We start from the raw sequence: 12,371 nt of genomic DNA on the forward strand, positions 1-12,371 counted from the left end.
AATTGTGAATAAAAACAGCAACATAGGTGACATATCAAATGTTTAAACAGAGAAAATGTATCATTTTGAGGGAAAAATAAGTTGATTTAAAATTTCATGGCATCAACACATCTCAAAAAAGTTGGGACTCGGCCATGTTTATCACTGTGTGGCATCCCCTCTTCTTTTTATAACAGTCTGCAAACTTCTGAGGACTGAGGAGACAAGCTGCTCAAGTCTAGGAACAGAAATGTTGCCCCATTCTTGTCTAATACAGTCTTAGGTCTTCTTTGTCACATCCTCCTCTTTATGATGCACCAAATGTTTTCTATGGGTGAAAGATCTGTACTGCAGGCCATTTCAGTACCCGGATGCTTCTTCTACACAGCCATGATGTTGTAATTGATGCAGTATGTGGTCTGGCATTGTCATGTTGGAAAATGCAAGGTCTTCCCTGAAAGAGACGACGTCTGGATGAGAGCATATGTTGTTCTAGAACTTGGATATATCTTTCAGCATTGATGGTGCCTTTCCAGATGTGTAAGCTGCCCATGACACACGCACTCATGCAACCCCATACAATCAGAGATGCAGGCTTCTGAACTGAGCGCTGATAACAACTTGGGTTCTCCTTGTCCTCTTTAGTCCGGATGTTTTCTCAGTTTAAACATTTGATATGTCATCTATGTTGTATTCTGAATAAAATATTGAAATTTGAAACTTCCACATCATTGCATTCTGTTTTTATACACAATTTGTACAGTGTCCCAACTTGTTTGGAATGGTGTTTGTAGTTAAAACCTCTCACGATGAGCTCGTGCTGTACATCATATGCAGTAAGAGTCACTTGTGTTCTCCTCTGGCTCACAGGTTGAGCTCTTACATCGAGCCGGGTGTGAACTGACCGTCTTGTTGGCTCAGGGTTTGGAGCACGTCTGGAGATGTGACCCGTTTGTCTTCCCTGCTCCAATGTTTTTAATTATGTGTGCGGTTTTAGTGTGAGGTGAGGCTTTACTGTCTGTTAATTAGGCTGAAGATGGATCCGTGATGTTCCCTTTCTCTTCTATGCTCATGCACGAGTGAGCATGAATAGAGCTGAAGGAGTAAGTCTCACGAAGAAACGTCCAGGTCATTATTCACCTCAACATACAACTGCATAAAGAAAATCAAGCCTATTTTTAGAACCATTAACATTATTATAGGCTTTGGTCTGATGACAAAATACAATATTTCCGTTTTTCTTTTTGATTTTGGAGTACAATACACTCCTCGCCTGCTTTCAGGAGAGTGTCATGCATGTTTAAAGATGTGTGCGCTGCAGTCTTGTCACTCATTCAGAGAGCTGAGCGTTTCTTTGTGGCTCATTCAGAGCGTCATGTGCCTGAGAGAAGAGGAAGTCTGCTCACAGCTCGGCTTGTTTTGATGGCTCTGGTGAAAGGGTGACACATTAGCGATCCTTTGTGTTTTTCTGTTCTTTGACCTTTTCTAAAAAAAGCCCCTGAATAGGAAACATATTTAAAGCGTCTGAGATACAGATCTCGAGCTTACTCACTGCTTGATTAGTCATTCTCCTGTCTTTTTGGCTACATACAGTACATAACAAAGAGTGGTTCCAGGGTTTTACAGTTGCTCCCGTGTGTTTGTTTCTCCTCAGCTTCCCAGATGGAGTCAGATATCTGTCTGAAAAGCACTGTCAGTGTGATGTTTACAGTGGAGAAGGGTTGAATCGGTACCAGCTCTGCTAGATCTGTATTGGTACTTAATCGATACCTTAAGCACCAAATAAACAGTGTAAGATCTATGTGCAGATTCTGGGTTTAAAATGTGAAAAATGCATCGTTTTGCTTTTTTTATTAGGAATGATGTTTGTAAATAAAGTTACATTGGCAGTATAGAGCATGATCATATAAGCATATTTCGGCTTACACTCACGATTGCCTGGATTTCAGCAAATAAGACTTCTAGGCGAGTGTTACGTCACCTAATTATTTTTCATTTAGCAGGCTATTAAAGTGTTCCCCTAAATTATGAACATTAAATTTATTTATTTGTGTTCATTAATTTATTTGTTTGTGGGGCTGCACAATTTGACAACATTTCTAATAATATTGTAATTCTCAGTTTTATATTATTATCCTATTAAATGTGAGTTTTATACTAAACTGGTGAATATAAATGTCACCTAATAACTATAACGTAATTTTCACCATTATGTTCAGTTTAGTTCAGTCCAAGGACATTTAGTTTGTGTTTCTTATTTGAGTGTTAATCAATAGTATTTAGTAAACAGCAGATTCAATTCAGTATTTTGCACTCTAGTTTCACTATCAGATCATTGCATTGTTTTTTTACACAGTGCCTATGTGCTTCAGTTCATTGTCTCTGAAATGTCTTGTAACTTTACTAAAAAGATTAACAGGTAGGCTACTGAAATATGCTATTTTTAGCTGTTTATTTATTTATGTATTTTTTTTGCATCAGTATATAAGTGAATACATTGGAAAAGTGATAAACTAATAAATCCCAGCACATATTTTCCTCCAAGGGTTTGTTTTTTCAAAGTTGTCATCTTGGTGAAGCGGCCGAATTGAAATCCCCATTTTCAAAACTCATAAAAAATTCATGAAGTTTTAAGAGCGTTTTACGCCAGGCCCCATATGGAGCTACACACTGATTTTATGTCAGATCTGTTGGTCTTTGCCAGCTCATGTATCTCCTGCTGACAGGTGAATTACGTGCGTGAAGACGGGAACACAGATGCTTAGTTCAGACTTTGACATTGGCACAGACGTTTTTAGTTCCTCTGTCAGCCGGAGCTGTCTGAATAAAGCTGGCAGTATTTTGGTGTAAAGTGACTCTTTTAGTTGTGGCTATAAAACACTTGACCCTCACAGTCGATGCTTCTTATTCTCTCTTCCTCCATCAAGCTTCCCTGTGGATTCATATTTGTATCTCCTGCTTCTCTCCAGAAAATAGATGCATTCAGCAGGTGTTTGATAGAGAGACTGTGGGGATGTTTCATCTTTACAGCGACTGTGGATTCAGTTTATTTTCTGAGTCGAAGGTCTGATTACTTCAGAGACAGCCGGAGCTGCTGATGGTGAATGGAGGAATCAACACTTATCATTTGAATTAATGTCTTCTTTATGAAAGTCTGCTTTGCACTGGTCAAGGTGGTCAGGTTTGCTGGTTTTAGCCAGCGTTGAGTAAGTCTTGACTGTACTGACCTCTCATTTTGCTACCTGATCATGTGTTTTTTAAAAACTGTATTGGATCAGGATAAAACAGTATATGTAACTGTCCTTTATGGTTAATCAGATTGTACAGCATGACCTTAGTGAGATCTTGGACAAAGCCCTACAGACATTCTTAAAAATTGCATTTAATGTAATAATATTATGTTAGACAGGAAGTGACATCATTTGGATGCTATTTACTGCGTGGTCAGGAAGATGATGGTCTCAGTTCTTACACAAATTGTACTGGTTGCATTTCATCAAGCTAATTTAAACCAGTTGCTTACTATATGAATTTTTTATATATTTCTGTTCATAGGAAATTTATTGATAACTATAAACCAAGTCTAATGTAGTATTTTTAATTCAACTAAACTAAACTATAATTTAATTTAATTCCTTTTTTTTCTTTTTTTGAAAATAAAACCACACATCAGAGTTTTAAAAACTGGGGGAAAGGGTTGCAAACTTCATCAAAAATAATAGCATGATAAAACAACTCCTAATATTTCTAAACCTCTTTTCATTGACAGTTTACAGAAAGATAATATATGTTGTTTCAGTTGTGATAACGAGTGTAGTGTGCACTGTGTGTTGCTTTGCGTGTCTCTCTTCACACACCATGTGTTTGCACAGAGTTGATTGATGAACCTGTTCGAACGCTGTCAGCTCTGATCAGTGTACAATGAACCAAACTGATCTGGACAGACACTGCTGGGACTTGATGGTCACTCTCTCTGTGTGTGTGTGTGTCCTCTACAGGTCTCAAGACGTATCTGATATCCGGGAGGAAGGTGAAGCTGGCTCAGTGGAGCTGTCCTCCATCTGCTCTGGTGGCTCCTGAGCTCAGAAAGTCTGTGAGCGCCTCGTCCTTCAGCCACAGCTCTGACATCACTTCCTCTGCCTGTGCTCTGACCCCTGCCCCGGACACAGCTAAGGTCAGACACACACTCACTTAGACCACTTACACACCCAACACCAAAATCCTTTATTCTGCATAAAGTGACGTTTTAATGTGCAGCCTGTAATCACTTTCACACTGACTGATTTAGTGCAGCAGGTCTCAACTTTTGATATTGATAAATATTATTCATTAATTATTTTAATATTTAAATAGAAAAAAAAATAAAAGTAAAATAAAAAAATATAAAGTTAAAATGAATATATAATAAAAATATTATATAATAATAATATAATTGTGTATTATATATATTTTAAAATAATTAAAGTCTGTAATTCCATAACAGAATGTTCCTCAGTGTTTACACTTTTTTATTAACATTTTGCTTTAAAATGAGCGGTTTCTACTCAATAAAATATTTTAGAGCTTGACATAACTAGAATTCATTACTAGAAATGTATATTCATTATCACAAATTTGCATGGCTTTTAAGATGTAATTATTGTCCATGACTTATCCAGGTTTAGAAATAAACTGCTCAAAAAAATAAAGGCAACACTTAACAACACAATGTAACCCCCTTTTTTTGTGAAGTTTATAAATATAACTTTTAATTCCTGAAAATGTGGACTTACTTAATAAAAAATACCTTGATGTTTAGCTCTATTAACTATTTTACTAATTTATTTGTGTTTATTTTAATTTAGTATAAATCTTTGTTCACTATATAATGTAAATACACACACACACACACACCCACACACACATGTACACTAAAGAATACAAGATACTGTACATTGAATCACATCATGAGGAAATAGGGAGCTGTTTATAGTCCCTGAATGTCTGAGTTAATATTCATGAAATACTTTTATGAATGTATTAATACAAATGAATATATATATATATATACAACTATATTGGTGTATCAGGTGCTGTATTGGGTTTTATTTTATGTAAATGCACGTCTCTGCGCATGCTGCTTTCTCTCCAGTGTTCTCTGAACAGCATTATTCCATTTACTGATGAAAGGACTGCGCTGGAAACACACACACACGCTGATTCATTGTGTGAAACACTGCAGTGATTTGTGGAAGGCCGCGAGGGATCACAAAGAGCACGTCAATAAGTGAACATGCCCAGACCAGATCTGTGAGATCATAATGTGCCGTGTGCAATGCATCCACCTCTCCTCTTAAATCTGAACGATCAGTTAAATTCATCTGAGCAACCTTTGAGAGGACACCACATTACCCAAAGATACTCTCGTCATTGCACTTTAATACTGATGGGACCTTGGGTTGCAAGCGATAGTGGAAAATAAGAAAGGGCAGGGCTGCTCGCTGCTCCTGTGCAAACAGCAGAGAGTCTGTCTGTCTCCGTCTGGAGTCATTATTCATCTCTGAGGCTAAATGCCACTGATTTTTAATCCCTTGCATATTTAAACGGGAAATGTTAAATGCCAGATGCAACACATTTTAGAGCTGCTTGCTAAAGCTGGCATCACTTCTTCTGCCGTTCAGAATTGGAGATAGAGATTTGAACAAACCATTTAGCATTAAACTTAAGAGCATGAAGTTGAAAATCCCTGCCAGCTAACTTTGGCTAACGTTCTGGAAAGGTTCTCTGAACGCTGTGAACAAACAGTGATGTTAAAGGAATAGTTCAACCAGAAATAAAAAATTGCATGCATTTTCTCACCCTCAGGCCATCCAATATGTAGATGAGTTTGTTTCTTCATCAGAACAGATTTGGGGAAAAGTAGCATTACATCACTTGCTCATCGATGGCTCCTCTGCAGTGAATGGGTGCCGTCAGAACGAAGTCCAAACGGCTGATAAAAACATCACAATAATCCAGTCCATCAGTTAACATCTTTTGAAGCAGTCCATCATTAAGGCTTTTCACCTTCAAACTGACGGCACCCATTCACTGAAGAGCAGTGATGGGAATAACGGCGTTATAAATAACGGCGTTACTAACGGCATTACTTTTTCCAGTAACGAGTAATCTAATTGATTACTCTTCTCATCTTAATAACGCCGTTACCGTTACTGCCAAAAAATGCGGCGCGTTACTATAACTGATGATGAAGCTGTTTTTTTTTTTTCATCAGACCAACTAGATCTCTGAGCGAGAGGCAAATACTTTTTTTTACTGTTCTTCCTTGGTTAGTGGGCAGAGCACGAGACAAGCGCATAAATGCTGACGATTGGCTGAGGTAGAGTAAAATTTCATTGTAAGCCAATCAGAGGTAGAGTTGGGCGGGTTTTCGAAAGCACGCATAGTAGTGATGGGAATTCGGCTCTTTTGACTCAGCTCACTGAAAAGAGCCGGCTCTTTGGCTCACAAACGGCTCTTTAAATGACTTTGACTATAATATTTCAATTTTTATTACATAATTATTTAATTTCTATAGGCTAAATTTGAAAAAAATAGAGTTGGCTCTTCAGATATGCGAGCCAGCTCCCGAAGTTCAACTAAAAAAGCCGGCTCTTAGAGTCGGCTCATTCGCGAATCACGAACGACTCATCAAAAGCTCATTCGCGAACGAGTCGATCCATCATCACTAACGCTCATTCGCGAACGACCCATCATCAGACAGGACAGGACACACAACGAACAACACAAGCCAGTCAGTCAACGAGAGACAGGTATGGCGACGAGCCCAAATAATCCAAAAGTAGCCTTCTCTAAATAGAAGTATATACATTACTTTTTCCTTCAAGAAATTAAAGAAACAATAAAAGGAAATATCAAAAGTTCCCAAAAATCTATCGAGTTATTTGCATTGATCCACTATATAAACATAATATCTACATACATGCCATTTGATTGGAGGCTAGTCTCACTTTGTCCCACAGCAACTTTTTTTTTTAGATGTGTGTACAATGTTTCATGTTTCTGTTAATAATGTATTGTATTAAGTGTCCATTTCATTATAATATTCAGATTTATCATAAATAATTGAACATGCACATGTATTTTAAGTTCCTTTAAAGAGGGGTAGAGGTGGGGTCACGTTTGAGCATTTAAAATTTAATTTTACTTGAAAGTAACGCAATAGTTACTTTCTTAAGTAACTAGTTACTTTAAAAATTTGTAACTGAGTTACTAATTTAGTTACTTTTTGGAAGAAGTAACTAGTAACTGTAACTAATTACTTTTTAAAAGTAACTTGCCCAACACTGCTGAAGAGGATCCATTGATGAGCAAGTGATGTAAGGTTTGTAATACCTTGAGGGTGAGTAAATGATGACAAAGCCATAGCAATATGCTAAAACACGAAGCACACTAGCATTATGAACAGTGTTTCTCTCCTGTTGGATCACTGATCTTTGTCATGTGGTGTATAGTTTCTAACTTCAGCTTTTACTGGATGGAACATTAAGTGAAGTGGCTCTGTTCTCTCTGCTGCACGTAATTTCATTTGGTGTTTTCCTGTTTCTCTTCCGTCAGTCGGCCTGCCCCTCTTGTGGTGCGTTAGCTTCTGAGGACGGGGCGCTTCACAGCAACAGCTGCTCAGATCCTGATCACAAAACCACCAACAGCAAGGTGTGTGTCTTACACCTGATCTCTGTAGAATGAGAACATCCAGAACGTTCCAGTATTATATGTCCATCTAAACAGATTTGTTTGGTGCAAGGGAGTTTCAATAAATAATGTAACAGCTCTTTTTTTTTCCATATGAAAGGTATTATTTAATTAAAATTTCCTGCTGTGTAGATTAGAAAGTGTCAGATATTTTTAACACATAGCGCCACCTGTAGGTTATAATATTCAAAAACAGTTTTAAGACGTAATAGCATACTGTTTAGTATTTTGTGAAGCTATGCTTTAAGAACCCATGAATGTTTCAAACAATAGACATATTTGCTACATGATCTCATTATATTATAGATTGTACATGTTTCATTTAGCAAGTGTTGGCCAGTCACCATCTCAGATATAGAAAAACAATACAAATGTGCTCAGTGCTTTAAGTGGCCCAGAAGAGGTGCCGGTAGTCTATTATAGCCAAAAAAAAAAAAAAAAAATCTGTTTTGTTATTTTTGATGACTCTACTCATCCCCTGAGGTAACAACAACTATATTGAAGGAGTTTTATATACAGCAGTCAACAGGCGACCTTACTAATAAATCCTTTTATTAGTTTGTGGAATTGCTTGAGCTAGAAAGAACTACTACTGAACATAAATAAAATGTGCAAAAGGATTTAGAAAAAATACCCCTTAGAAAGAGCTACTGAATTACTGCATTCAAACTTCCAAACTGACTCAAATGATTCGAGAACCAGCTCCGAATTCCCGAACTGACTCTAATGAATCACGCTCCGAACTCCCAAACTGACTCAAATGATTCGCGATCCTCAAACTGACTCAAATGATTCGCGATCCTCAAACTGACTCAAATGATTCGCGATCCCGCTATGAACTCCCGAACTGATTAAAATAATTTGCGATCCCCAAACTGACTCAAATGATTCGCGAACCCGCTTTGAACTCCCGAACTGACTCAAATGATTCGCGAATCCGCTACGAACTCCCGAAATGATTCAAATGATTTGCGTTCCCTAAACTGACTCAAATGATTCGCGAATCCGCTTTGAACTCCCGAACTGACTCAAATGATTCGCGATCCCGCTACGAACTCCCGAAATGATTCAAATAATTTGCGTTCCCCAAACTGACTCAAATGATTCGCGAATCCCGCTACAAACTCCCGAAATGATTCAAATGATTCGCGTTCCACAAACTGACTCAAATGATTCGCGAATCCGCTTTGAACTCCCAAACTGACTCAAATGATTCGCGAACCCGCTACGAACTCCCGAACTGATTCAAATGATTCGTGATCACCAAACTGACTCAAATGATTCGCGAAACCGCTCCGAACTCCCGAATTGACTCAAATGATTCGCTATTCCGCTCCGAACTCCCAAACTGGTTCAAATGATTCGCGATCCCCAAACTGACTCAAATGATTCGCGAACCCGCTACGAACTCCCGAACTGACTCAAATGATTCGCGAACCCGCTCTGATTTCTCAAACTGATTCAAATGATCCGCGAAGCCGCTCCGAACTCCCAAACTGGTTCAAATGATTCATACTCCAACTCCGAACTAGGAAGAATTAGGAAGCGTGCATTGTGAAGGGTGCTCTGAAAAGCGGCAGTGCAGGCAAAGGATTAAAACCTCTATTAAAACAGATGTCCAAATAAATGCGCTAAAAGCACATTTATAAATAAATAATGCATCAAGAAAATAGAAACACTTTTTTTTTTACTGCTTGGTTGTAACATTTAAAACTTGCGTTTTCTGTAAATCTGCTTTAAAACGAAAAGTGCTATACAAACAAATGTGAAATGAAAAATATCAGTTGACATTTTTTTCCGGTACATTCGTCACATTGGAAGTCATAAGTCACTGTGTAATGAAGTATTGCAGGCATCGTGCTGTGGTTGTGTGCTGCACATTTCAGCAAATGTCAGGTCATCTTGGTCATTTTGCATATAAAAATATGTGCATACTCTACACAGTATATGAAGGTGTCTTTGAGGTGTGCAGTCCAGATTTTTGTGTTTTATTCATTTTATTTATTTGCCCTGTAAAAAATATACATATAAAATGAAACAGTAATATTGTGAAATATTACTACTATATGAAATAACTGTTTTCTATCTGAATAGGCTACATATTCAAATTTAATTTATTCCTGTGATCAAAGCTGTATTTTCAGCATCATTACTCCAGTCTTCACTGTCACATGATCCAGAAATCATTCTAATATTCTGATTTACTTATTATTATTATTATTATTAAGAAATGTGTTTCTTCTTTTTTGGTGTGTGTGTTCTTTGATGAATATAACTTTCAATAGAACAGCATTTATTTGAAAAAGAAATCATTTGTAACTTTTCACAATTATTTAATGTTGCTTTTGATCAATTTAATTAATCTTTGCTGAATAAAAGTGTAAATTTCTTCAAAGGGCTCACTGATCACAAACTTTTGAACAGTAGTTTAAACCATAATTTAATATAGTGCCTTTTCTTATGATATAGAATTACCATTGAGAATAATGGAAGATTCAGAAAAAAAAATTCAGTCAATAAAATTAAACATCCATATTCATTATAGTAATGAGAATGTGGGGAGAAATATACTTAATTGTCATTGAAATAATATCACAATAAAAACGTATTTTCTTGAAGTAAAACACTCTCTCTCGCTCTCTCGCTCTCTCTCTCTCTCTATATATATATATATAATTATAACTTTTTTCGAAGTGTGACATGGTGGCATATTTTAGTGTGATTACATTGATTTGTCAAAAACTGGTTTTGTGGTCAATGGTCACAAATGTTCCCACTGGAGAGGTCTTATTTGAGAGTGTGTTATATAATGAAATGCCCTTTTATTAACAACATTGTGCTGCAGTTGTCTCATTGTTTGTATCTTCCATCTGAATCTTCTTCAGAGGCCGCCTGGCAGGGGTCCCAACACCCTTAATGGCCTGTTAAGCCCTCATCTGGAGCAGCCGCTGACCCACAGCCAGACGTCTCTGTGTGAGATGCTGCAGGAGAAGGAGAAGAAGTGGCCCGCAGGAGGCATCAGCAGCATGGGAACCATGCCCCACTCCGCCCTCATCCCACTGCGCTCCAAAAACTTCCGTGAGAGGAGCGACGCTCACTTCGTGGACGTGATAAAGGAGGACAGGTAGGAAACGGCAGCAGTGAGTATGGGGCCCGCTGGGACAAACATGTCAGAGAAGATGGAGCGTTATTGTTTAACGGCCGCCAGCGGAGGTCATGCTGTTCCCACAGGGACACTTCATGCACTCTGATGTAGTGTGCTGTGATGTACTGTGTGTGTCCTGCACTCCTCGACGGTCCATTTCTCTTGTCTTCCTCTATAAAAGATATCACTGTAATAAATAGTTGCGTGTATAGGATTTTAGCACAAAATATTGATTCATAGTCCAGTTTAACTAGGTTTAAATTAACCCTACAAATCTCCAAAGGACACAAAATGAAAAACTGTCATATTTTAAAACTAAAATATTTATATGTACACACACATATAGTTCACCCAGAAAAAAAAAATTGCATGGATTTTCTCACGCTCAGGCCATCCAAGAGGTAGATGAGATTGTTTCTTCATCAGAACAGATTTGGAGAAAGTGAGCATTACATCACTCTGCAGTGAATGGGTGCCGTCAGAATGAGAGTCCAAACAGCTGATAAAAACATCACAATAATCCACAGCACTCCAGTCCATCAATTATTCTCTTGTGAATTCCATTAAGACATTTTGACTTAAAACTTTTTAAGATACTGTAAAGTGTCGCTTCTGTTCCAAAATACGAGTCCATAATCTGTGTTAACACTTCCTGCGGTGGAGAAGTCCATCTCCTTTTGTCCTCTCACATTAAAATCCACCAACATATCTGTCTAGAACTGTTTTGGATTGCTCTCACATTCAATCTATGCATATTTCTCTCCTCATTTAGACAAGACTACTTTTCCATTGAAAAAGGAGTATATTATGAATAGAGGACTCATATTTTAGTTGAAAGCGTCTGTTTGAAGTTAAAATGTCTTAATGATGGATTTGTTTCTTAAAAACATGCAGCTTTTCACTTTACAAGACAAAGTTAATTGATGGACTAGAGTGGTGTGGATTATTGTGATGTTTTTATCAGCTGTTTGGACTCTCATTCTGACGGCACCCATTTACTGCAGAGGATCCATTGCAGAGCAAGTGATGCAATGCTACATTTCTCCAAATATGATTAAGAAACAAACTCATCTACAACTTGGACGGACTGAGAGTGAGTACATTTTCTGTTTTGGGTGAAATCCTTTAAGCAAAATTTTCTTTGTGAAATATATTCAGTTGATTTAGTGTGACCTGGATATGTTTTTGTGTGATTCACCCATTAAAGGCACTGTACAGTTTATATATAGCTATATGCACTGATATAACTGATTTATAACCAACCTTTTTCTTTCCAGTGCAGATGTTCTGCATCCAATTGAACAGTGGATGCAGTGATTTCCTTCCCCAATCTAATGCTGTTTTCTGTGCCTCAACCTTGCAGTCTGATGAAAGATTACTTCTTCAAACCACCCATCAACAAGTTGAGCCACACTTTCATAGACAAATCCCTGGAGTCGGCTTACAGGACCAGCTACCAGGATGAAGTAAGACGTTACTTCCATGCATATGTTGCTTTTCATCTGATATCCCAGTT

At 37.7% G+C, this 12,371-nt stretch overlaps 1 protein-coding gene across 2 annotated transcripts in view; it reads left to right on the forward strand.

Moving 5' to 3' along the window:
• Window positions 1-12,371, forward strand: part of LOC113051739 (adenylate cyclase type 9-like) — a 44,783-nt gene that overhangs the window by 23,127 nt on the left and 9,285 nt on the right. The window contains exons 3-6 of one of the 2 annotated variants that reach the window (XM_026215775.1): window positions 3,978-4,153; window positions 7,576-7,671; window positions 10,596-10,834; window positions 12,219-12,321. In XM_026215775.1, coding sequence (XP_026071560.1) covers window positions 3,978-4,153; window positions 7,576-7,671; window positions 10,596-10,834; window positions 12,219-12,321 — 614 coding nt within the window. The remainder of the gene's footprint in view (window positions 1-3,977; window positions 4,154-7,575; window positions 7,672-10,595; window positions 10,835-12,218; window positions 12,322-12,371) is intronic. The other variant, XM_026215784.1, reaches the window with a different exon arrangement.

This window comes from Carassius auratus, chromosome 3, assembly GCF_003368295.1.
Source record: "Carassius auratus strain Wakin chromosome 3, ASM336829v1, whole genome shotgun sequence".
NCBI lineage: Eukaryota > Metazoa > Chordata > Actinopteri > Cypriniformes > Cyprinidae > Carassius > Carassius auratus.